Source organism: Gossypium hirsutum, chromosome A01, assembly GCF_007990345.1.
Source record: "Gossypium hirsutum isolate 1008001.06 chromosome A01, Gossypium_hirsutum_v2.1, whole genome shotgun sequence".
Lineage (NCBI taxonomy): Eukaryota > Viridiplantae > Streptophyta > Magnoliopsida > Malvales > Malvaceae > Gossypium > Gossypium hirsutum.
Window position 1 is genome coordinate 13,820,396 of NC_053424.1, and position 26,310 is coordinate 13,846,705.

The following is a 26,310-nucleotide window of genomic DNA, read 5'->3' on the forward strand; positions in this document are numbered from 1 at the left end:
ATCATTAACAGAATATCAATATGATTTTTTTATTGGCATAATAATAAATTTAATTCTCTAATATTTATAAATTCTACTAATTTGATTTTAATTCTAAAAAATAAATAAATTTCTCTAATATTTATAAATTCTATCAATTTAGTCCTAATTCTAAAAAATAAATAAATTTAACCCTCAACGTTACACATTCTATCAAATTTTAATTTTGATTCTAAAAAAATTTAAATTTAAAATTGTAACACCCCTATCCTGTAACCGTTGTCGGAATAGGAAAGGGGTATTACCAGACTTGTAACTCATGTCAGAACAGTAAAATTTTAAACTTTTTCTTGAAATAAAGATCATTCATTTAGATAAATGCTAAATACAGCCAGGGATAAAATTAAACTTCTATAAGTACACATTTAAAAGATGCCATTTTCGCATGGCTTATATACATTAACCAGAATATTATTCCGCTATTAGTCTATTCTATACATGCCATAAAATAATCCAAAACATAGCAGTACCAAACAGTGGATAGTGATAGTGTGACGAGTTGTTGACGATCCCCGAGCAAAGGCCAAATTTGATAATCTATAAAACAGAAAAACGTAACAACAGAGTAAGCTTTCAAGGCTTAGTAAGTCTTAAGTAAAACAATTAACTTTGCTGGATTAAATACATTTATAACTTACACAAAATCCAAGTGAAGTCTCGGTGGGCTTAATAAGCCTACACAAGTACATAATACATACCTGGCCAACTTAATGTGCTGAACATCCGTAATTGTTGATTTATTACTAAGTCGCTTAAGATTAGGCCTTACACAAATCACGTTTTGAAATGTCAAGATATATCACCATTCGGTCAAATAGATTAAACCCTATGTATGCACATGTAATTCATCTATTTCATCCCAATTTAAGAGTATATACCCCTTCGCATTTATAAACATCAATGCTACTTTTAGTTTAATCAGTCGAACTAAAACATAACACTATAATCACATTCGGTTTCCATATTTGGAAGCACATATTCATGTTTTCATCTTACATAAACAATTTGATAGAGTCAATACTCGTTGAATATAACTTATAACCATCTCATAAGTGATTCCCCAAGTACATTTGTAATACAAACGAAATCGAGTTCACATAGCAAGTAAGTATCACTTACCATATACTTAACCTTTGTACACTTACCGTTTCCATAGTTACCAATTACCAATTCAATCTTTCAAAACCTCTAACCACTTAATCATATGCACTCATTTCGTACACATACATAAATGTATATATGTATTTAGGAGCTTAGTTCTTTAGTTCATATTCACATTAATATTTCAAATAATCAAATCATGACAAGTATTAAAGTTTCGTATACGTATATAAAGGACCAAACATATTCCTTATCACATATACATAAATGACCAAACGCAATCCATAAACTTGTATTTGCACATCCTGCCGAATACAACTCAAATTAGTAAATTTTTATGAAACTAATTAAATCCTTATCTTAAAATATACAAATGGTCTTCGGTTTGAAATAATTCAAGGCACTTAGCCATAGTCTGCTAGGTTTAAAAGAAAATCCGAATCCAGTTACCAATACCAAGCCTGTGGGACTTTAAGCCCGGATATATCATCATAGTTAATTCACAAAGTTGTATACACATCAATTCACATACCTTCGATCTTTCCAACACGGGAACACATTAATAAGGTATCACTTCATTCGAACTTATTCGTATCTCAATATAGCTAGTCTCATTTCACAAGAGCCATTAGGCCACATCACGTAGTCAGCGAGTCTTAACCCAGATACTTTCCAAATTCCATGTATATTTAATCACATGTTACCACATTTCACACAACCTATCACCATTGTAATTCATTAACCTCATTCGAATATAAGCATATAGCATGTACCTTAACTTCATGTCATAATATCATTCGACTTTAATACATATTTATATATATATCCCTTTCAATAAACTTCCAACTAAATAAAAAAATACACACATGACTTACATTCTTCTCATGACAACCATTCGGCTAAACAACATATAAGTCACTACACCTTCAATTTATAAAACTATCAACACATATTACATATACATTGCATACGTTTATAAAATAGCCATTCGGATAACTTGCACACATTTAAATGTTAGCCATTTTGGCCTCACCACCTATATATTTATCTTGGACATCAATTCAGCAATAGCTTATAAGCAACTCAATTAGTTTCATCAATGTTTACAACAAAATCACAGATTCACTACAAGCTGTTTTCTTGAGCAACAATCATTAAATTATTTGTAACTGGAGCTACGAAACTCCAAATGAAGTATCGTAAATTTTCCCCGAAAATCGACTCATATATCTTCTATCCATAAAATTTTCAGGATTTTTGGTTTGGCCAATCAAAACCAGAATTTTCTTAAAGTTTCCCCTATTTCACTGTTTGACTATACTGACCACTCTTCACTACGAATCAAATTTCTCATTGTACAGATTTCAAAATATGTTCTTGTTTATTTCATTTGAAACTAGACTCATTAAGGAGTCTAAGAATATAAATTTTATCTTATAACAATTTTTTTACTATTTATAATGATTTTCTAAAAACAGAACAGGGGATTTCAGATTCATTCCGACACTGTCACACACAACTTTAAATATCTCTCTATAGGAAATTCCTTTGCTTGCACTGTTTATTTTATAAGAAACTAGACTCATTGAGCTTTGATTACACATTTTATTCAGTCTCTAATTTCACTCCAACAATTTATGGTGATTTTCAAAAATCACGCTACTGCTGCTGTCCTAAGCAGATTATTACAATTTGCTCTTAAATTTCCAAGTCCAAACACTTAAGAACTTACCATTTGAGTTTAAAACATATCTATCATATATAAGTACTTCTTATTATCACATACAAATCATAATTTAAATATCACTTTTCTAATAACCAATCGGCTAAGGCTCATAGAAGTAACTTATTCCTTATCATTTTACTATAGGTAATTACACCAATTCATAGTCCCATCTTTACCCGTATTCCATATCATTCTTCATTATAACTAAACTTATATGCTAGAAACTTACCTTAAGAGTTGTCGACGACTATAATTCTACGGCTATTCGCTTAGTTTTGCCTTCCCTTTTTCCGACTTTTGTCCTCGATGCTCTTGAGCTGATGATTAACAAATTTACAAATTAAAAAATTCTACCATGACAATTATAGCCGAATAACATAGACTAAGAAATTAATGTACATATAAAACATATACATATATAATTAGCTCAACCTTCAATAATTCAATTTGCTAATTAAAACATAGAAATTTATAACCAATTCAAAATTCCTTAACAATGGCCGAATATCAAAAGGGCTATCAAAGGACATCATCAACTAACTAACAAGCTTCAATTGTAATTCAATACTTAAGTTCACATTCGGCCATTATAAGCAAAACAATCATTCAAAGCTCACTTCAATTATTTAACAAATAATACTAATGTTTAATACTATCTCCCAATTTGGTATGAGTTACCGAATGAAATTAAACTCCTAATTCATGCACTAAAATCACATTCGGCACAAGCAAACTTCATTTCAATTATGTCACTCTTAAACTTATCCATAATACCCTAAGTTCATTTAGTAGCTAGGCAACAATTATACAAAAACAACAAGCATTTAACAACAATGTACTTAACCAATTCCTTAAGCATACATTCGGCAATATATATATTAATGACTAAAACACTTAGGCCGATTCTAAAACATCCATAAATCTTCACAATAGCACATGTAACTAGCTCAAATCTCAAACCATCTAATATACTATCAAAATATATATAATATTACAACCAATTTACCATTCCTTAATATGACCGAAGGTAAGCTTTGCATGAACTTTGAAAATCCTTATAAACATCACTTATTTCTTAAAATTAAAACTCAATTCTACCAATTCAAAACTCCATTCAGCAATTAAACATGAATTACGAGCTTTAAAACAAAATTTCCACATTTCTCTTAAATGGTCGAATGCCCTATGATCACTTAATCTAGAATTAAAATCATGGGTTATCTACCACATGTCATTAACAACCAAATTTCATAATCAATTTGACAAAATCACATTACATACCTTTAGAATTAGATCTATGCATATGGCCGATTATTTGAGCTTCACTCCCTTATTCTTTCTTTACCACGGCAATGAAGAAGAAGAATGAACCAAACTTTTTTTTTTCACCCCAAAATATTTTATTTATCTTTTTCTTTATAAATTAAGGCCATATAATATTAATATACTTACTTAAATTCATTTTCTATGCACCCTAATCATTATGGCCGGCCACTACTTCTTAAAATGGGGTATTTGACATGCAAGTCCCCATTTTGAGAATCATGCACTAATTAGTCTTCAAATTAATTCATCACTTCTTTTTTTTTTTTTGTTTCTCGCATAAGCTCTTTAACTAAAATTCACATTCAACTAACAGAATTTAAGCATCAAAATTTCACACATGCACTATCACACATAGTAGATATGAATTTTAATATTTAATAAATTTTATAACTCGATTTTGTGGTCCCAAAACCACATCTCGACTAGGGTCAAATTAGGGATGTCACAAAAATTTAAAAATAAAAAATTTTATTTAACTATTTATTTTTTGATAAAATGCATAAAAAGTTATATAGATAAGTGAATACTTTTTTTTTGCCTTTTTTCTAACATAAATTTTTTTATTAAAATAATAATTTTTTCATTAAAAAAAACCCACAAACAAGACTTAAACTAGATCAAAACTTTTCACTCTCTTTTTTTTAGTTTTATTTTATAAAAAATAATTTATTTATCATATGTCTGACTTATTCCTTATTCCTCACCAAATTTGTTGAGAGTTGAGTGGCTTTCGCCCACAACCACCAGCCCCGATAACCCTTACTCTGAGCTTCTCAATTTCCACATCCTCTATTGTCATGCCACTATACTAGGAATCGTTTGTGGAGTTGCCGGCATGACCTTCCACTTAATAGATTTCCAAGACTTTATCCTCATCTGTACATCCCCAATCAAGTCTGCCCTCAAACCCAATCTCAAACCAACAAACTTGCTCTAGGCATCAACCTAAAGACATTAATTCTTATCCTTTTTGGCCTCAAGCTATAGACTTTAACTCAACTTAAACATTATGGTTGTTAATGTTGAAAAAAAAATTGAAGTTACTCAAGTCTTCTTCATGGTTAAATTTTTATTTATAAATTTATTATTTTAATAAATAAATGTCATGTTAGAAAATGTAAAAAAATAACTATTCATTTATTTATAAATATTTTTATAATTTTGTATGTATTTTAATAAAAATCTTTATGTATTTTATCATAAAATAACTTTTAAATAAATTTCATTTCATTTTTTTATTTTTTAAAATTAAGAATAAATTGATAGAATGTGTAAAGTTTAGAATAATATTTGGTGAATTTGAAACTAAGACCAAATTGACAGAATTTGTAAATATCAAGACTAAATTTATTATTATGACAATAAAATAGGTCATGCCAACATTCCATTAGTAATTTGACGGGGAAGTAATCAAAATATTAAAATTTGATAATATTAATAATTAAAATAAAAAAATTTAATCTTAAATGAGCAAGACAAGAAATCATTAATAATTAGTTAGCCATTTATATATAGTTTAGCCTAACTCTTTTGGAAAGCAAGAAGAATATTAACATAATTGTCATCATTAATAAATATATTTTTATTCGGGATGTCTAGAAATCCGCGTTGGCCAATTTCTCCTAAAGAGTTAGAAAAGAATAGTAGCACTCCCTGTCCCTGATCCCTGTTTGGCAGCTTAAAAATGTTGGGTACATTTTGATTTACCTCATCAATGTGATCCTACAGCATCTATATTGTTTAAGAGAATGAATCTGATATCAATTTAACTAAAATTACTTGTATCCCATCTAACTTATCATTGCATAATTGACAATATTTTTAGTTACACTCATACTAAGGAATCACAATAATAAAAATATGACATGATTACTTGAAAAGAAAAAGGCATGACATGATATTTTTGCGACCAATGAAATTTGACATGCAACACTTTGATTATACTTTGAAGAAAGAAATCAAAAACAATAAAATGTTAAAAGAATATAAAATAAAAAATTAATATGTTTTTCTCTAAAAGGAAAGGAAAAAAAATAAATTTTAAAAAATAAAAATCCAGAAAAAACTAGAATATATACATTTTTTTTATTTTATCTTTTCCTAAATTTTAAGATCTATACAAAATATATACTTTTTATGTTTAAAAATTTGAAAAAAATTGAATTTTCTGATAATATCATTTTCCTTTAATTTTTTCCTCATATTTTTAAAATTTATTTTCTTGATTTTTCATTTTTTTAAAAAAATCAGATTTAGAAAAATGGAATTTTTATGTTCCGCTTTTAAAAATGTTGTTCTTTCTTTAAATTTAAATATTAAAACTATACGTAAACTTGAATTTAATGAACAATTTGATAAATAAACTTTGATCGTGGATCAAATGTATACATAAAGCTTTAATTTTGATTCAATTATACATTTTCAAAAAAATAAATATATCAAGTGTTTTTTTTCATATTTTATAAATATAATTATTTTTATATGCAATATGTAAACATAAAATAGTATTAGATCATTAATTGTGTTTGCAATTTATGAAAATTAAATCAAATTAAAATTTCATTTATAATATTATTTATTTGTAGTATTGAAATTTATTCATTTAACATTTTAAATATAAACTTTTTAAAATTTTCTATTTTCATATTTTTAGAACTTTTTTCTTTCTTTCAGGTGTAGTGGTAGTGCATGTCATAAAAGTACCATGTCACACTTTTGTCATGACTAGCGTAAAAGTTTCTAATGCACTTAAATTATAAGTTTGAAATTGAGAAATTTTTTAAGTATTATATTTGTATGATTCAAGATATTGTTTAACATCAACTCAGTTAACAACTTATCAAATGATTAAATTGTTAAAATAAATATCATATGTTAAATGGGTTAAATAAGTAAATTAACTTATTTTTAAAAATAAAAATAAAAGATCACTCCTTAAAATTTTGGATTTGAGTGCAGAAGAATATTACCAACAATCAAAATTTAATTAACAACATTATTGATTTATTTACTTTTTTTCCTACTTTTATTTTGTTGCCCAACCAAGTGAAATAGCATTTGTCAAGAGAGGTTTCTGCTGCCTGATCAAATTTGAAATATGTTATATATTTCATATTTTTGGTTTTTGTGCTTTATAATTAATTATCCCTTGTTTGGAAGTCTATGCATAATTAAGGGTTGGTTTTATGGAAAAGTCTTCTAATGCCAATGAAACTACTAAATTTGTCTAAATACACCGGCATAATTGAGTTCGAATCTGCTAAGGATATATACTGCAACTTTCTAATAGTCAAAGTTGTGATTAGTACACTTAAGGTTAAATGTAGTTGCAAATTATCAAACCTGACAAATAGATTTTATTTCTTGAATCTTACCTGGAATATAGACCTCAGTCAAGAAAGAAAGTGAGTGAACCGATAATGCTTCAATCTCGAATTTAGTTCCTCTTTGCAACATCAACTCTAGTTCCGATCTTCAACATGCAGGAAGAGCAAAAGAGAGGCCCCACTTCTTAATTCTATGATTCAATAAATCATCCATAAATAGTAAATACTTTAAGAAAAATGTTAGGAAATTCTACCTCCAATCTGGCACTTCTTGGTGAAGGTAGCATCTCTGTAACATGGCTTCCGTTTTCCTCTTATCTGGCAGTCAGGAGATGCTGGAATTTAAAAATAAAAATAAAAAAGGAATAGTAAACTCAACCGGTTATGGTAACACCCCAATCCCACAAACAGTATCAAGACCAACAATACCTCGTAAGTTAAGTTTTGATACCTTTTGAGGAGACCCACACTCAATCCCCAAGGCATTGGCTGTTTTGACTTGAAAGTCTCACTGTAATTTTTACATTATATCATAGGATATGATATCCTCGAAATTCCTCGACATGGGATTGGGGTGTTACAGGAATTATGAGGGTGCCGATGGCAGCCACTGATCTTTACTCTATGTATCACCTTCTATTGTCAAAGGCAATAGACATCGCTTAGGAAGATCATAGTTCTCAGAATCTGAAGGAAAAGCTCCAAGCCATTGGATCTGTGGGACTCGTAGAAATTTGGCATCATATGCCATTTGCTAAGAAACAGATTCCATAAGAAAGGATTCATATCATAATGCTGAAATGAATGACTAAAGGCCATCGACAATCTGATGAAAACTAATCTACTTGTCTGTTACTTGAGTAAAAACTTTTTCTAGGAAATCAATAACATACCATAGAACCAAACCTGTAAGTAGCCAGGATGTCAAAGCCATATGGATCACAATCAACCAAGCAATAGACAGGAAGACCTAACTTGTCCACGAGCAGTCGCAAAAACCTGAAAGAGTAGCATGTCCAGTAATTGATAAATGCAGAACGATGCCCGCACAAAGAATTTTTAATCCCCGTTTCCTTCTAAATACTTGGGACATTATTTTTTATTTTTCTTTTAATCTTTCCTTCACCTTCTTGTGGGAACATCCGGATAGCCTCTTCCCTGAAGAAAGAATTTTGACAAAAATTTAGCCAAATATTAAGCAATTTAAATGAAGGTCACGTGATCTAAGTTAATGCTTACTGTGATGACAATGCAACGGTTTTTGCTGCAAAACTTGTCATTTTCTAATCGTTGAAAGACTTCATTCATGCCAACCATTCAACAATGAAGGTTTAATCTACATATATTTTGGCCATTCATCTGCTCTGCAACATGATTATTGCCAAAAAGAGTTCACCTGATTCTTTCTCTACAACAAGTATATACAGGGCAGCGCTTACAAGATCTGCATGTGGTAACCAACGGAAGCTTAAATCTGACGACATTCATCTTCTTGCTCATATGTGATAGTTATAAATATTATCCTTAGCTTAACATTTATTAGTTACCTTTAACATCCTCAACAAGCACAGGAATTGTATGGGCCTGCATTTGAAATAGATACCAACATATAAAAAATGAATTAGATATCTATGATGCTATGAACTCGGAGACCGTTCTCCCATTCTTACACTGTTGGGGCTATTTATGCAATCAAATTTCCTTCCAGCTTCAAAGAACCTTAACCATCCCATTACCAACCTATAACAGTTATAAAAAAGATAGATATCAGAATAATTAATCTTTGAGAAAGGCAAATATGAGCAATGAGACAATGGTGATAAAAGCTGACTCCAAAATTAAATGAATGAAACAAAGGCTTCCAGCTGAAAGTAAGTCGAAACAGGCAGCTACCTTTTATTTATTTATCTAACCATTACAACCAGTTCACTATCCATCAGTTCTTGAGCCCATTTTTACCTCTGTTAGTCAATGAAATACTGATAAAATTGCGCAATAGATCTCACTGTCATAAGTTACTTCAGATTTTTGCAAACAAGTGTACAGGAATGGTTCATTCAGTTTACGACAACTCATTTAACTTATCAAATTCTAAGGTTTAAACAACTCATGTTTGACATGCTAACAGCTTGAACTAATGACCAAGGAACGAAAATGCCTAGCATTTACTAATCAATAACATACATAAATTGAATGACTAAAGAACTTGAAATGCATTATTTGAAGATAAATTTGCCAGAAACATGTTATATAGTTTCTTCAGTCTTCCTCACCCATTTCCAACAGAAACCTGCCAAAAGAATATGTGTCAAATGTCTCGAATAAAGTAGATCTCTATTCACTAGTTTAGATATCTCTAAAGTTTCAGAGCCTTCTTTTTTGTGCGTACAAAAACTAGCAGAAGAAAGTCAACTCTGGAATGTGATACATGAGATTAGAATTTTAATGTCTCTTTCTAACTTCTACTATATGTTCTACCCACCCCACATTTCTCATTAACAGTACAGGTTACCAACCACGTTTAGATTGTGCCGACTGCATTGCAGAAGGATGCATATGTCATTAATTGCTCTGTCTACAACAGACTGATCTGCATCACAATACATGAACAACCCCCAAAAGAAAAGTGTATTAAATCTTTAAATTGCACAAGTTAAACAGAATTGTCATCACTGTCCTCTGAAGTAGCAAAGATCATTGCAAATCAATAGAATTGAGCAAATTGTCACCAATAACAGTAGAGAAGTAAGAACAACGTCTAAACAAGTCCCTGTCCTCTGATTCAAACAAGCAGATCTTTCAATGCAGTAACGAAATTGGACCTGAAAATAATAATGAATGCATGTAATATATATCTCTCTTTGACGCATGTTTGTTTTCTTGAAGAAGTTGTTGAACTATCAATAACACCCTCAATAACACATCTGAAAAAGATTAAAACCAACAAATAAAATTTTTCCACTTGAAAGTCAAATATAGACAAAAAAGATCTGGAAATCGAAATGTAAGCAACTTTTTTAACTTAAATACCAATTCTATGGACGTGGCTTTCCTTCTGAAATGTAAGAACTTCATGCCCACTGGGCTTATTAGATCTGCAACTGCTGCATTCAACACAGTACTAGCAATGTATTCAACCTTCCTTTTTTCTTTTTCTCTCTCAAAAAGATAATTCAAATTAAAGAATATTTGCAAAACAATTAACAAATATTCTTATTAAATCTCATATTTAGATTAGATAAGCTCGCGCAAAACGAGAATAAAAGAACGCATAAATTCAAGAAGGAAAAAAACGTAAAATTTATTTCAAACCAAATTGAATCAAGATTGGTGCAGTAGGTTCTGAAGCTTTGGATGAAAATCAACGGAGATCGTCCTTCGCTCAAATCCTCCAAGATCGACAGCGTAAACTCTGCAAACAAAGGAAAGGTTATTTTGAATTTTCAGAGAAAATTAACCAAAAAGAAAGGAAAGAATCAAAGAAATTTGGAAACCAGATAATTATATTGAAGATTTGGTTAACGAAAAACCTTTTATTTTTCTTAGCAGATCTCTAGAGCGAGTACTTGAGTGAATTCCCTCCATTTTTTTCTTTCTTTCTGCTTTTGGATTTGAGAAGTTTAAAAAATAGGAGTATTTATAGTCGTAAGATTTGTTTTCTATTCGGGTCGGACCCAATGTTGTCGGTTTTGTTACGCCTTCTTTTGAGCTCTCTTTTAATTAATCAGGGTCATTCCTTTTTATCGTAGGGGAGAAATTTATTTAAATATACCGGGTCATACAGAGGAGTACTAATAGAGTCGGTTTTAACAACGGGTAAATTTTAAAATAGTCACTTCTGTTTGTCTCAGCTTACATTTTAGTCATTTATATTTGAAATATTACGTTTTAGTCACTTATGTTATCATATTGTAACATTTTAGTCACTGAGTGTTAATTGCCGTTAATAGTATAACGGTAAGCTGACGTAGCACGTTAAATCATCTTTTCAAACAAAACTTTTAAGTTAAATTATACAATTGATCCTTATATTTCTTTCGTTTTGAGCAATTTAATTTTTTCTTTTAGATTAAAAGAGATGGAGAAGGGAGGAAAATAGGGAGAGAAACTAAAGAAAACTAAAAAAAAAAAGAAAGTTAAAAGAACATAAAAGGAAAAAATTAAATTACTCAAAACAACAAAATATGGAATCCAATTGTACAATTTAACCTAAAATTTTTATTTAGAATGATGATTTAATGTGTTACATCAGCTTACCGTTATACTAGTCATGGCAATTAACAGTTTAATAATTAAAATGTTACAACATGTTAACGTAAGTGGTTAATACGTAACATTTCAAGTATAAATTATTAAAATATAACTTGAGGGAAACAAAATAACTATTTTAATAGTTTACCATAAATTTTAATTACATAAAATTCATTAGCGGTCCTAACATTAGACAAGAGACTAGATTAAATACACTTTTAGCTCGAGCCATAGCGTCGACACAATAAGTGGTCTCCCGTTATAATGGAATCTAGTCAATAAAATCCTGCAATCATGTAATAGAGGTTTGAGTAAAACAATAATATTAAAAGAACACTTAAATGAGATCAAGAACAAACATGTGGGTGATATTCATTCTTCGAGCAAACATAAGACAATCCGGTGTGTGGTGAGTTTAACTTCATAACAGGAGATCAATTTAAGGGAGTACAGATAAGTAATATATTTATATATTAATAATGAAACGACAAACGTTGGTTGAATTTGCGAGCACCCATACCTAGTAATGTGTGTTTTAAATACTCAGATCCCATCCCATCGGTTTCCCACAAATAATAAATACACTAGGATACATTTAAAATGCAATCCTCCACATAAAACAAGGTTCTGTTAGCGTCCCATACTTAAACCTCTATCTTTCTCCTTCAACCAATCAGACGCTCAGCTAAGTTTTAGCTAAAAAGTAGCGACAAAACATCAGCACTCCACTCATAGAAACTTCGGATTGGATCTTCTACCAAATTCTAAGGTAAGTTTCCAATAATACTTTGTATTATTTTCAGCTTTGGTTCTCAGCTTTGTATGAAAAATATGAGCTTTAAACTTATAAAAGGTCTCATAGATCTTGGCCAGTCCTGAATCTTTCACATTGGAGTCATTAATCCCAAGTTTCACTTTTGGTTCTACTAGCTACTTACTGTTCTTCCATCTTTGTTTTCGGGATGCTTCAGTGATCAGTGATAAAGGGATTTATGGAGTGAAATTTCAGGTTTGGTTTAAGAACATCAACTGCATTGGGATGAATTTATTTGTAATTGAAACAAACTTTAAGAACATCATAAGAGCCCCTTGTCCCTTGACTCAAGTCGTCTACTTCATGACACATAAATTTGATCACTTGGTTTACTTTAATTTTCTGAATATTGCAGAGTTCCTGGTAGTGAGTAGTTACTTGTTTCTGCTGAACCTTCCTAATGGCCTCAAACCAGCCTTTGGTATCGGGATCGGTGACTCTCAAAACTCAAACCAGCAATGTGGATAGACCAAAGAAAAGGAGGGTTCGACGTGCTCGAAGTGCCCCTTTAGCACATTTTGTTCCTACTGATGCTAATGGAGATGATGATGCACTTCTACGTTCCGAGTCTATTTTCGGGCGACTTAATCCAACTCTTAAGAAGGTAGCACTGTCTTTGACGGTAATAGTATACATGGGTTTAGGCACAATTTGCTTTTATACAATCAGGAACCAAATCAAAGGGAAGAAAACAAATGCAATTCTTGATGCTCTTTATTTCTGTGTTGTTACAATGACCACTGTTGGATATGGAGACCTTGTTCCTAACAGCAACCTAGCAAAACTACTAGCCTGTGCTTTTGTCTTCACAGGAATGGCGCTAATTGGACTTATACTGGCCAAAGCTGCTGACTATTTGGTGGAGAAGCAAGAAAAATTGCTGTTTAGAGCGTTACATATGTACAAAATAGATGGTGAAATTGAGGTTCTAAAGGAGGTTGAGCATAACAGGGTGAAATACAAGTTTTACACAACATCGATCCTTCTTGTCGTGTTTGTAGTAACTGGTACCATCTTCCAATATAAAGTAGAGAAATTGGACCTAGTCGATGCATTCTACTGCGTTTGTTCTACCATTACAACCTTGGGGTATGGAGATATAAGCTTTTCAAGCAAAGGGGGTCGTGTTTTTGCTGTGTTTTGGATATTAACAGGCACTATATGCGTGGCTAAGTTTTTTCTCTACGTTGCTGAGGTAAACACAGAGAACAGACAAAGAGCACTGGTGAAATGGGTTCTTAGTCGAAGAACGACAAGTTTAGATTTGGAGGCTGCTGATCTTGATAATGATGGAGTTGTTGGGTAAGGATTTGCAGATGCTATCTTTCTTGTTTCCTAATGCTTTCTTTTTATCAGCTCAACGTGTTAGTGGCTTTATTTTATGCAGAGCTGCTGAGTTTGTTCTATTCAAACTTAAAGAAATGGGGAAGATTTGCCAACAGGATATTTCAGTTATAATGGAGGAATTCGAGGAACTAGACTTGGACCAGTCTGGGACCTTGACAGTATCTGATATAGCTCTAGCTCAATCTGTTGAAACCAGGAGTTCATAGCAACATGACATATAACGACATCTATCGGAGGAAGGAGGTGAATGATGTTAATCTTAGAGCTATTCTCTAAACCTGTAATACCAACTTTTAATCATTTATAGATGGCTGTTTTGAGTTATTGAATTGAACCTCTTTTCCTCTGTGTATATGAATAACAAGTAATAGCCTACTAGTTATGGAAGTTTTCTGAACTTTTTATGGTCAGAAATGTATGTACGAAGGCTTGATGATTAAAGTTCCTCCTTGTGTGAAGGCATCCAATCAAACAGTTCTGATTAAAACATCCACTTTTTTCTTTATTTGTTTCTCATAACTTTTGAATAAAATAAAATAAAAAAGGTGTTTAATTAAAAACAATCCTAATTTAATCTTTGTTTGACATATGTCATGGACTTTAGTGGGCAATGGTATGAATTATGATGGCTTGCTAATTGATTTTTGGGTTATTAGCTAATGACGGGTCAGTGGATACAATCACTTAGTTTTTATGCTCCTTTTCTATGAGAAGAAAATGGCCACGTGTTGACTCTACATTAAAAAAAATCTCTAATGGCTGATTGCTCAACACGTGGCTAACTTTCTAAAAATAAATTTCAAAGTTATTTGTTTTGTTTTTAAATTTTAGATTTGTTTTTTTTTAAATTTACATTTTATATTCATGGTGTATGCTTTATATTTAAATGATGTTCTAGAAATAATTAGTTCACATATTTATTCTTACGGATTATTTTTCAAATAAATCATTTTTCTGAAATATTCTTTTATTTCTTATTTTTTTACAATCTTGTTGTATTTTTAAAAGGTGAGTCAACGTGTTAACTTATTTCCATATTATTGATTAAGTGTTTTATTAAGTTGACATTACTTTTAACCTGATCACCAACTTGATTAAGAAAATTATAAAAATATTATCTGTAATTATTTTAGTCTTTTCATTTTAACAAAAATTAATAAAAAATATGCACATGGTGAGATTTGAACTCGTGTCAATTGTTGGATTAATAAAAGGGTTCAACCATATTTTGGGGTTTCAACTTGATAACTTTTGTTCAGACCCTGGAAAATTTATCAAGTTCAAACCCCAATATAGAGAAAGTTACCAAGTTTAAACCCCAAATAGTTCTTTAACCCTTGATAAAATTTACCACTCAACCAAAGCTTCATTTTGATGTGTATATATATATTAATATACACAATTTATTATCTCTATCAGGTGTTTATTAAATGTTTTACTAAGTTGGGGTCACTCTCACTGAGCCGCCAACTCGGTTAAGAAATGATAGAAATGCCCTTCTATAATTAAAATAAGTAATACTATTTGAGGGTATTTTAGTCTTTTTGTTTTAACAAAAATGAAATTTATCACTTAACCAAAACTTCATTTTGATATATATTATACATTTTTATTTTAATATGCACAAGCTATTATCTTCATTAGTTGTATTTATACTTACTTTTTATTAAGTGTTTTATTAAGTTTGCGTCACTCTCAACGGGTCACCAATAAAAATAAGTTATATTATTCAAGGGTATTTTAGTCTTTTTATTTTAACAAAAATCAATAAAAATATGCATATCGTAGAATTTGAACCCACATTAGTTGTTATTAAATTAATAAAATCCTAAATTTACCACTCAACAAAAACTTTAATTTTATATATTTATTGTAATATGCATATTAAAATATATTAAAATGAAGATTGGGTTGAGTGATAAATTTAAAGTTTTATTAATCTAATTAATGCGGGTTCAAATCCTAGTATAACTTATTTTAATTATGGAATGGTATTTTCGTAATTTCCTAATCAAATTGATGACTCGGTTGAGGGTGACACTACCAACTCAGTATAACACTTAATAAATAGTATAGATAATACTAGAAAATAACATATAATAAATAATGAAATGTATGGTTTGAAACTAATTAATCATAAAAATACATTAAATATGTATGATATTAAAATAAAAAATAGATTAAATTATGAGTAAAATGAAATTTAAATAGATGAATACATCAAATAAATAATACTAAATGCACTACAATTATTTATCATGGTTTTGTTATCAATTGTGAGTTAGTATCAAGTCAACTTGTAATACCAACTCAATTAACAATATTATTAATATATAAAATTGATGAAGATAATAAATTATGCACATTAAAATAAAAATGTATAAAACATATTAAAATTAAATTTTGGTTGAGTGATAAAATTAAAATTTTAATAATTCAATTGTTGCAAGTTCAACTATATGTGTATTTTTATTAAAATACCCAACAATGTGATAAGGAAATTTTTAGTTCACATAATGTAAGATTGGTAAGACGATTATCAAAATATAATATTCTTTAATATATTATCTAATATGTTATATTATTTTATTTGGTTGATTTGAATGACGAAATGTTATATTATTTAAAAGAATAATTTATACTAAATTATCCTCAAAAATCTTTTATTGTTTATTATGAAAATGTTGAAGCTTATAATATTTTATTTTGTGGATAAATGAATACATTTTTCTATTAAACTAATTTTATATGGAAAAATGAAATTGAAGAGAAACGATAAACAACTAAGACTTCTTTTTTATAAGAAAAGAAAGAAGAAAAACACTTCAGTTTTATAGTTAAAGATAAATTTGATTAAAATGATAAAAAGGAATGGTAAATTATTACAAGAGTAGTATTTTAGGTAGAATGAGATAGATATAATATAATATAATATAATATAATATAATATAATATAATAAATTAAATTAAATGTTAATTTTCTTAAACTTATAATAAATAAAGATAGTTGAAATGTTGTTTGAATAATATATCAAAAAACTAATTAACTTGATTCATTATATTATATTATTATTTGGTTGCAGCTTAAATTAAATGAATCAAAGTTGTTACAAATGGAATAAAATTGTTAAAAATGTCAATGTAAGATTGTATGAGGAAGAGTTAGTATTGAGATTATCACTTATATTCTCGTGTATTTAGACACTTTTAGAAATATAAGAATATCTATTCAAGATAATATTAGAAATTCAAATGTGAAAACTTTATGCTAGAATCTCACATTATTTTTGTGAATGTTATATTCTTTGAACTAAAAGCACACTAAGTAATTTTAGATCCCGATAATCCTATTACTAAGGTATTCTTGCATCTAATGAATCAAATGACACTTTTATATTATTTTGACATATTTGAAACTTCAAATTATTTTTAAATTTTTTAGAATTGAATGGGTAGTCAAAATGATCAGATCACTAGTTCTCGATCTGGCGATTTGTTTAGTTTAATTGAATAAATTATTTAAAAAATCACAAATATTACAAAAAACGGGTTCAATCAATTTTTTAATTTGATTCAACTAGTTTACAAGGAAATCGGTCCAACCTGTTTATTCCTAATCAGTATCTCAATTAATACTAGATTCAACCAATCTGATACTGAAAACAGTGATTATTTTTATATGATGTTAGTATTCTTATTATCTAGTATAAATTAATTTAGAAAATATTTTGTGTGTTAATGCTTATATTTTACATAATTTTGTTATAACGATAAAATTTAGAGAAAATTTTATCTTATATATTTAGTGGTGCACAACTTTTGCACACTTACAATATTATGAATGTAGATACGTTTTTACAGATGGATAATTTACCTTATACAATTTTTAATGTATTTGTATGATGTTGAAATTATTTTTAATTATTTTAAAATTTTTATATTATATCCGATTTATCTCATATTTCATATCTGTTATATAATAATTTAAATTTATCTAAACTGACTCTTTGCATTGTACATATTTTTTCGATGAAACGCATTCACATTCATATCTTTCCCCTTCTATCACTCAACGCAGTGCAGTGCCACGTTTTGGCCAAAAAATAGCCACAATAAACGACAAAAACACCAACAGTCAAACTGATAGAAACATGGGATTTGGATCTTCTTACAAATTCCAAAAGCTTCTGCTATCCTAATTCTTCTCCACCCATTTGCTTCCAAGAACCCGTTCTCCAAGGTATGTCTCTACTAATATCTCATTTTCCTGCTGCTTCTTTGTTTGTATTGGTTCTCAGCTTCTGTCATACATAATTTGCATGAAAAACATGACCTTGAAACATAGATCTCATAGATCTTGGCCAGTCCACAGTGTTTCACATTGAACTCAATGCGGATAATTCTCTCAAGTTTCAATTTCGGTTCTTCTAGTTACTTAATTGGAATTCATCTTTCTTCCTGGTTGTATAAGAGTGAAATTCCAGATTCGGTGTATGAACATGGAAACAAAAACTATAAAAGAGATCACACAATAATCTGCAAATCAAAGATTCTCTTCTCCCTTGACTCTCCTTTGGTTACTTTAAAGTTATTGTTTTGGCTATTGCAGGGTTTCTGGTAGTGATCTATGTCTGCTGAATCTTCCTAATGGCCTGTAACGATGAAAACGAGCCTTTGCTATCAGGATTAGCGACTCCAAGAACTCAAAAGACTAATGGGGATAGACCAAAGAAGAGAAGGTTTCGACGTGTTAGGAGTGCTCCTTTTGCAGATTTTGTTCCGACTGATGGTAATAGAGAAGCTGCAGTTCCACGTTCCGGGTCCATTTTCGGGAGACTTAATCCGAGTCTTAAGAAGGTAGCTCTATTTTTGACGTTATACATGGGTTTAGGCACCATTTGCTTTTATACAACCAGGACCCAAATCAAAGGGGACAAAACAAATGGAATTCTTGATGCTCTTTATTTTTGTGTTGTTACAATGACCACTGTTGGATATGGAGACCTTGTTCCTAACAGCGACCTCGCAAAACTACTAGCCTGTGCCTTTGTCTTCACAGGAATGGCTCTGGTCGGACTTGTACTGACCAAAGCTGCTGACTACTTGGCTGAGAAGCAAGAAATATTGCTGGTTAAAGCTTTACACATGAATCAAAAAGTTGGTGAACTTCAAGTTCTTAAGGAGATTGAAACTAATAGGGTGAAATACAAGTTTTATACAACACTAATCATTCTTGTTGTGCTTATATTATCCGGGACCATCTTCCTATATAAAGTTGAGAATTTAGGCCTAGTTGATTCGTTCTACTGCGTTTGTTCTACCATTACAACCTTGGGATATGGCGATAAAAGCTTCTCAACCGAAGGAGGTCGTATTTTTGCTGTGTTTTGGATATTAGCTAGCACTATCTGCTTGGCTCAGTTTTTTCTCTATGTTGCTGAGGTAAATACAGAGAACAGACAAAGAGCACTGGTGAAATGGGTTCTTGGTCGAAGAACAACAAATGTAGATTTGGAGGCTGCTGATATTGATGATAATGGAGTTGTTGGGTATGTATTTGCAGATTATTAACTCAGATTCTGTGATCTGATCTCCTGTTTGCAAATTCTCATTTCCTAATGCTTTCTTTTTGCAGAGCTGCTGAGTTTGTTCTATTCAAACTTAAAGAAATGGGGAAGATTTGCCAACAAGATATCTCAGTTATCATGGAGGAATTCGAGAATCTAGATGTCGACCAGTCCGGAACCTTGTCTGTATCTGATATATCTGAAGCTCAAATCTGTTGAAACTAGGATGCCATAGAAAAATTACATAGAATGAGATGTTACTATTAGCCAACAACTAGTATTAGGAGGAAGGAGGCGAATGATTTTAATCTTACGACTATTATCTAAACCTGTAATACCGACTTTTAATCATTTATAGATCGCTTTTTGAGTTATTGAAGTTGGTTGTTGCGTAAATCAAAAATTGTTATTTAAACAAGAGACTAACCTATACAAGTTCTTAAACTTATAAGGCAAGCTATTTCATGCTCTGAAATGTGTATGACAAGCAATGTTTCAATTATTCAACTTCAATAACACAGCTCAAGCAATTGTGATCGAGAATAAACCTTTTTGTTTGTGTATTTTAAGTCTGAAGAGTTACCTCTGATCAGCATATTTGCGGCTAATATCCTTCGCAGAAACATAAATTTGTAGATTAATTTCAATCACCTTTTATATATGTAGACTTGGGTTACACTCATCAAATGTACAACATTTACTGTATAGTTTTGTTTAAATGGGAAAACAAAAAATTTAACGAACAATTGAAATTTCCCATTTTGGATGTGCATATGAAATTTCCCATAACCTAAGCACATAAATAAAAGAAGGGAAAACAAACAAAAAGAATTTATATCCATGCAACAGCAAACGACATCAGCTTGGATCTTCCAGGAATTTTCCAGTGTATTTTTGAACCAAATTCCCTCTACATATAAGCACTTTTATATTGACTTGCAAACTAACTTCCCTCTGGTAAGTCTCTTCTTTCTCCCTTGAACATTCCGAGGTCTTCGTTTTGAGCTTGTTAGTGATGAACCTAAGCTTAATACCAGATTAGTTTCAATAGCTAAATGTTATGTTTACTGATAATTTTCTATGTGATTTCATTATAACAATGAAATTTTATGTTCTAATGCTTCTTGCAGGTAGTAGTCTTCATGCTGGATCACTTCTACTCAATCATTTCGATGACTTCCAATGACGAAAAGGCTTCCAAGAAAAGAAGCATTCAGGGCTGCAAAACTACTTTGGTAGCCGCAAAATGTACCCCTCCAGATGCCCTCCGGGCCGGTTTCCCTGATCTTAAGCGGCTTGGCACGTACTTTGGTATCTACTTGGGTGTTGGAACTGTAATCTTTTACGCATTGAAGAATGACATCAGAGGCCATAAAACAATCGATTTCATTGATTCACTTTACTTATGTGTGGTGACAATGACCACAGTTGGTTACGGAGACCTTGTCCCTCACAGTTACAATGCACAACTAGTATGCATTTTTTTCATAACCGTAGGGATGTGTCTGTTCGGAATAGCAGTGAAAATCGCTGCAAAGTACTTGGTTGTGAAACAACAAATGGTGATGGTCAATGCCCTTCGCATGTCACGAAAAATCGGTCCGTTGGAAGCCCTTAAAGAGATTGAAAGCGTCAAAATAGACTACAATAAGCTCAAGATCTCCTTGATCGCTATGGCGGGGCATTATGTCATTGGGATCTTTGTTCTACTCACCATCGAAGGAATGGACTTCACCGATGCCATCTACTGTGCATTTACAACCATGACAACCACAGGCTTCGGAGACGAGACCTTCCAAGAACCATTCGGTCGTATGTTTGCTGTATTTTGGATTTCGACCGGAACTTCCTGTGTAGGCCAGCTATTTCTCTACATTGCAGAGATATACACCGATATCGAAACAAGGAAACTGGCGAAACAGGTAATTAGCAACAACATTATAGCCAAGACAGACCTGGAGGCAGCTGATGATATTAAGGATGGCAAGGTTTATGGGTAAGATTTACTTAATTGCTGAAAGAATTCCCCATAAAATCACTTCAATAACACAAAGTAACATTTGCTTATTAATTTATTTTTGACAGGGCTGCTGATATGATCTTATATAAGCTAAAAGAAAGAGGAAAGATCAAACAAGATGATATTTCAGTTGCCATGAAGGATCTGGATGATGTGATCAAGGATGTTGATGTTGATGATGTAACTCCACCAAAATCAGCTGAAGAGAAGTGATTATAATGACATCAAAGACAAGACAATATTGTATTAGTGGTATTTGGAATAATGTTCCCAAGTAATTTGATTGAATAATAAATATAATGATGGATTTATACTATAATCCAATACAGCCAAGCCAAAAGTTGAATGATTGAATGAGTTAAAAGAAAAGGGACACATATCTATACAGTGGGTCCCAATAACTTTGAATTTTCTGGTGGTCTCAACAACCGGGGAGGGGACCTTAATGCTTCCCAGTTAACCCCATAAACAAACCTTCCATATTTGGCCCAACGATAGGGAACATAATAAGAACGATAGAGCTAGGTCGTATAATATAATCGTCCCGGACCCACGTGAAAGCATCAACGTCCCAAATTAAACGTTATGGAATATTAGAGTACACTTAAATGGTGTATTTTACTATATGCTGTAGTGCTGCAATAATGGAAGTCCTTGCTTGCCATTTGCCAAGAGAATCTAGCACATGGTTTTTGTTAAAGAGTCATTACCCTAATGCTAAACAGTAGATGAGTTCTGATTTAGGTTCTCCTTTAACACTTAAATCGCATAAGTTCAAATCTGTTCATATTCAACTAAACAAAAAACAAGTTACAGCAACTAGCAACTAGCAATTAGTTTATTATTATTTTCCTCCCAAACTTTACAGTTCGCAGGATAGGAAATAAAAGAAAAGGGAAAAGAGGTGAAGTTACAGCAGCAGAGAGAGAGAGAGTTAGAGATTACAGTAAAGGCTTGAAAGTTCTACTCAGGCTTGTAACTGGTGTCAACAGCAAGTTGGGGTTGGCCAGCAACGTAGTCAAGGAGGACTTCACCGGCCTTATCTGCCGGATCGGAGTCAGACGCAGCGGTATGAGCAGACGTTTTCCCAAAGAAGATGACAGCAACTAAGAAGAGGGCCGTGGAAAGCAAAAGAGGCCAAAAGTAGGCTAAAATGGTGAGAAAAGAAGGTGCAAAAATGATGAGGGCTGAAAGGGTAAGTGAAATAGTGAGTATTATGATTATGGGGTACTTCAACTTTAGCAGCTTTTCCGTGATCTCCATGGTCTGAAAGATATGGAAGAATATAAAAAGATAATAAAAGGGGCTTTTTTTTGCTGTTGTTTTCAGGGGGAGAGGAGGAAGTGGTGAGTGGTGACTCGAGTGATAGATTCTCTCAAGCGGAAAAATAGTGTTTTCCTTTTCAGAGGGAGGAGAATGTGGTTAATGTAAAACTTTGGGCTTATTAAGGAAGTTATATGAAAACTTATTAAATATGATGGTATTGAATAGTTTTTGCATTTAAATATTCAAGAATTTTTTTATTATTTTTATTAAGGGTAAATTACACTAAGTAGTCACTCAATTTTTTTTATTTTTGTCACCTAATTATGTAAAATTACAAAATGATCATCTAACTATTTAATTTTATCTTCTAACTATTTAATTTTATCTTTTTTGTTAATGGGCTAGAGCTTTTAAAATTGGTATAATAACAACTTTAACCCTCAATATTTATATATTGTGTTAACTTAGTCTTAATTCTAAAAAGTTGAATAGTTGGATGTCCATTTTGTAACTTTAAAAGCTGCCACTATTAGCCACTAGTGACTAAAAAAGAAAAAATTGAATAATTGAGTGTCTATTTTGTAATTTTTTATAGTTGGGTGATCGAAAAAGAGATTTACTTATAGTTGGGTGACTACTAGTGTTGTTTACCCATTTATTAAAATAAGCTTAGGAGAATGTTATTTTTTAAAAGGCTTAATGGTATTATAAGCCTTCAAACTTTTTCAAAAAATTCAATTAACCCTTCAAACATTTTGCATCTCAATTGAGCTGTTAAACTAACAAAGCTGACTAAATAGGACCTTTGACTACCATTGACTGTTAATATTTAATAATAACGCAAATGCAACTATTAATAGATGCCATGTTAGCACATTTATTAATATAGCAATGCCATGTCATCGTCAAATGCTGATGTGGTAATGCAATATCATCATTGACTGCCACATCACCATCAATTCAAAAAATAAAAAATTATTTTAAAAATATGTACACAACGAATCTGAAAAAATTATTGTCCAAATACATTATGAAGTTATAAAAAAAATTAAAAAAATTATTATTAGAATTTAATTAAAAAACATAAAGTTTATAAAAGATTATTATTTTTATATTTTAAATAAAAATAACATCAACAACTTATATCATAAAATCAAGATTAATAAATTTTTTTTGTTATATTTTATCTTTCATTTTTCATTTCGCGCAAGTTATATTAGTCAAGTAATTTAATAAAAAATAAAAAAAATATTTTTTTATGAAATTTTATAAAAAATATTTTTTATGAAATTTTATAAAAAAATAATTTCTTTTTTTTATAAAAAATTTATGGTTTTTAATTAATTTATAACAATTTTTATAAATTATTTTTATAATTTTTATGGCTTTTAATAAATTACTTTTATAAAATTCTATGATTTTTAATTAATTTCTAATAATTATTATAAATTTTAAGAAATTTTAATGATTTTCTTATAATTTTTATAAAAATTTTATACTTTTTTTATTATTCTAAAATTTGTCTAGATTCATTGTGTACTTATTTTAAAATAATTTTAAATATATATTATTTTTAATTATTTTATGATGTGATGTTTGTTAACAACCATGTCAGCATTGTTGTTAAATAGTAACAGTCAACGTCAATCAAATGGTTTATTTGGCCATTTTTATTAATTAGGGGCTAAATTGAGTGCAAAAAAATTTGGAGGGACTTAATTGATTTATTTTTGAAAAAAATTGAGGGCTTATTTTACTAATAATAAACCTTTTAAAAGAAATTGGGAGAGATATCTTGATACTCATGAGAATTTAGTTTAGTGTTTTATTTTGCATTGTCATGCTTTTTATGCTTAATTGGAGTTAGGATAATTGTTATGAAATAATTAAAGCACCAAGACACATATGAATGTTGAGATAGTGTAAAATATTTAAATTTTAAACTCTAACAATATATTTTTATTTTCTTACGTATGTGGATAACATTTAAACAAAACTCGAAACCGATATATGTTTTGTTTTGTTTAAATTTTTTTAAAATGTAGATAATGTTCTATAACTGATTATTTGAAGGGAGAATGAAAATTAAATTTAACTTCACTACCAGTGGGTGTTAAGGTTTCTTACAAATCCTAACAAAACCCTAATTTTAAAAACCTATAAATAGTCTATCCAATTTCATAGTTTTTCACAAAAGAAAAACCCAAAGCATTCCTCTACATCCTATTCTATGTTATCCTCCATATTTAAGAATTTTTAAATTCTAATTTCTAAATACCTCAAGATATTCAGCATCATACTAGAGTATTTTCTAAAAAATTCAACACCTAAAGATATTCAACATCATACTGTTGGATAATTACTATTGCTAAACAAAGATGTTAACACTGACAAGTATAAAAAATAAGGAAAAATAAATAAATAAATACTGCATCGTGGATAACCACTGCATTAGAAGTAATTTCGTTCTAATCGATATGATCAGAAATGGACGTCGCTCCCAAGGTTAACACAGTGCAACCAAATTCGTTCACCCGAATGATAAAGATAAAATACAATTGGTATTGCTCTTCTTAAATTTACGAGAAATAAGATCAAAAATAATTTTAAATGTGGTTGGAAAATTTGTCTAGAAAAATAAAACCACACTAGGATCAATTCCCAGGAAAGTTTAGAGGAGTCACAGACGGTCCCGCTTAAAACCCAAACTCCTAGACAAAACTTCCTCTAATGTAATTTTTAGTAAAATAACAAATAAGGATCAAGGAGATGAGAAGAGTGATAGAAGCTTTGATTTTTGTTGTGTGAAATATGAAGAAGATAGCCTCCTATTTATAGGATTCTCAAAGGGACAAAATGGTCCAAAAATTCAACGGCCATATTGCAACAGTTAGATTCCAATGGTCATACGGCCATATTGTAACAGTCAGATTCCAATGACTATATTGTAACGGTAATATTTTTTCATTACCAATATTCCCTCACTAATGTAAAAGAAATAAAGAATTTTTAAAAGATGGGACAAAGAGCAATAACAAAATTAGTCGTTTAAGTACAAGTATCTATTAGATTGAACTAATACATAGTGAAATAAGAAATTCTTCTCTTATCAAGTGAACGAATTTGGAACTTGTTAAAATAAGAGTAAACTCATAACACACGACTAATCTTAAGTCTAATCGTGTTTCGTAATAGATCAAAAATTTAGCCAATATACCACGGGATGCTGGTAAATGCTCTAGAAAAATGACCCAACGTCTTTCATAGAAGGTGCCTAATTCTTCACACTGGCTATGTGATTCCATCAAGTCTATCTCAATATAGACCATTCGGACCAATGCTATGAAATCATTAAGAGCATTTAATAAGCTTAATCTCTCAATTTAAAGATTTGGTAAATTAATCAATTCTGTCTCATTAAGACCACCTAAATCTTATGATATGAATCCATTAAGAACATTTAGTGGCTCATCCTATAAATTCGGTAGGTTCATCAAGTCCGTCTCAATTGGACCACCCAAATCTTG

General features: G+C 30.5%; 4 protein-coding genes and 1 long non-coding RNA gene across 10 annotated transcripts; 3 read left to right on the top strand and 2 right to left on the bottom strand.

Annotated features, from left to right (window-relative positions):
* Window positions 1–303: 303 nt before the first annotated feature.
* LOC107917587 (meiotic recombination protein SPO11-1) lies at window positions 304–11,226 on the bottom strand. Of its 5 annotated transcripts, XM_041076589.1 has the most exons (17): window positions 11,049–11,226; window positions 10,831–10,930; window positions 10,549–10,622; window positions 10,341–10,442; window positions 10,035–10,108; window positions 9,792–9,808; window positions 9,189–9,258; window positions 9,066–9,102; window positions 8,915–8,962; window positions 8,758–8,816; window positions 8,645–8,676; window positions 8,412–8,517; window positions 8,152–8,272; window positions 7,773–7,836; window positions 7,567–7,664; window positions 3,096–3,183; window positions 304–576 (listed from the first exon to the last, which is right to left on the bottom strand). In XM_041076589.1, the coding sequence occupies exons 1-16, from the start codon at window positions 11,101–11,103 to the stop codon at window positions 3,128–3,130; spliced, it is 1,113 nt and encodes a 370-aa protein (XP_040932523.1). In that variant the 5' UTR covers window positions 11,104–11,226; the 3' UTR covers window positions 304–576; window positions 3,096–3,127. The 5 variants fall into 5 exon arrangements, 2 of the variants coding, with proteins under 2 accessions (XP_040932523.1, XP_040932527.1); XM_041076593.1 differs by lacking the exon at window positions 304–576 and having other exon boundaries at window positions 2,972–3,183; window positions 10,549–10,619; XR_005901161.1 differs by lacking the exons at window positions 304–576; window positions 3,096–3,183 and having other exon boundaries at window positions 7,581–7,664; window positions 7,773–7,853; window positions 7,970–8,272; window positions 8,425–8,517.
* A 1,165-nt stretch (window positions 11,227–12,391) lies between these two features.
* Window positions 12,392–14,259, top strand: LOC107917149 (two-pore potassium channel 1). Of its 2 annotated transcripts, none has more exons than XM_016846530.2 (3): window positions 12,392–12,538; window positions 12,939–13,885; window positions 13,971–14,259. In XM_016846530.2, exons 2-3 carry the CDS (start codon window positions 12,984–12,986, stop codon window positions 14,134–14,136), a joined length of 1,068 nt encoding a protein of 355 aa, XP_016702019.1. In that variant the 5' UTR covers window positions 12,392–12,538; window positions 12,939–12,983; the 3' UTR covers window positions 14,137–14,259. The 2 variants fall into 2 exon arrangements, with proteins under 2 accessions (XP_016702019.1, XP_016702020.1); XM_016846531.2 differs by lacking the exon at window positions 12,392–12,538 and adding an exon at window positions 12,545–12,778.
* Window positions 14,260–17,936: 3,677 nt separating this feature from the next.
* Window positions 17,937–19,876, top strand: LOC107918219 (two-pore potassium channel 1). The gene is made up of 3 exons (XM_016847758.2): window positions 17,937–18,170; window positions 18,540–19,479; window positions 19,566–19,876. The coding sequence occupies exons 2-3, from the start codon at window positions 18,578–18,580 to the stop codon at window positions 19,714–19,716; spliced, it is 1,053 nt and encodes a 350-aa protein (XP_016703247.1). The 5' UTR covers window positions 17,937–18,170; window positions 18,540–18,577; the 3' UTR covers window positions 19,717–19,876.
* A 446-nt stretch (window positions 19,877–20,322) lies between these two features.
* LOC107917998 (two-pore potassium channel 1) lies at window positions 20,323–21,836 on the top strand. The gene is made up of 3 exons (XM_016847474.2): window positions 20,323–20,454; window positions 20,628–21,493; window positions 21,583–21,836. The coding sequence occupies exons 1-3, from the start codon at window positions 20,338–20,340 to the stop codon at window positions 21,728–21,730; spliced, it is 1,131 nt and encodes a 376-aa protein (XP_016702963.1). The 5' UTR covers window positions 20,323–20,337; the 3' UTR covers window positions 21,731–21,836.
* LOC107917999 (uncharacterized) lies at window positions 21,542–23,063 on the bottom strand. Its single transcript, XR_001689874.2, has 2 exons — window positions 22,463–23,063; window positions 21,542–21,716 (listed from the first exon to the last, which is right to left on the bottom strand). It is a non-coding gene; the product is annotated as an uncharacterized lncRNA (long non-coding RNA).
* Between the last annotated feature and the right edge of the window lie 3,247 nt (window positions 23,064–26,310).

What these genes read in the sequence shown, in the direction of transcription:
- LOC107918219 (XM_016847758.2), top strand. Translation starts at nt 18,578, where the DNA reads ATGGCCTGTAACGATGAAAACGAGCCTTTGCTATCAGGATTAGCGACT. An exon ending in GATGATAATGGAGTTGTTGG is followed by an intron (nt 19,480 to 19,565) that starts GTATGTATTTGC and finishes TTCTTTTTGCAG; the next exon opens with AGCTGCTGAGTTTGTTCTAT.
- LOC107917587 (XM_041076589.1), bottom strand. Translation starts at nt 11,103, where the DNA reads ATGGAGGGAATTCACTCAAGTACTCGCTCTAGAGATCTGCTAAGAAAA. An exon ending in GCATAAATAGCCCCAACAGT is followed by an intron (nt 9,103 to 9,188) that starts GTAAGAATGGGA and finishes TTTCAAATGCAG; the next exon opens with GCCCATACAATTCCTGTGCT. An exon ending in CCGGATGTTCCCACAAGAAG is followed by an intron (nt 8,518 to 8,644) that starts GTGAAGGAAAGA and finishes CTACTCTTTCAG; the next exon opens with GTTTTTGCGACTGCTCGTGG.
- LOC107917149 (XM_016846530.2), top strand. Translation starts at nt 12,984, where the DNA reads ATGGCCTCAAACCAGCCTTTGGTATCGGGATCGGTGACTCTCAAAACT. An exon ending in GATAATGATGGAGTTGTTGG is followed by an intron (nt 13,886 to 13,970) that starts GTAAGGATTTGC and finishes TATTTTATGCAG; the next exon opens with AGCTGCTGAGTTTGTTCTAT.
- LOC107917998 (XM_016847474.2), top strand. Translation starts at nt 20,338, where the DNA reads ATGCAACAGCAAACGACATCAGCTTGGATCTTCCAGGAATTTTCCAGT. An exon ending in TGCAAACTAACTTCCCTCTG is followed by an intron (nt 20,455 to 20,627) that starts GTAAGTCTCTTC and finishes TGCTTCTTGCAG; the next exon opens with GTAGTAGTCTTCATGCTGGA. An exon ending in AAGGATGGCAAGGTTTATGG is followed by an intron (nt 21,494 to 21,582) that starts GTAAGATTTACT and finishes TATTTTTGACAG; the next exon opens with GGCTGCTGATATGATCTTAT.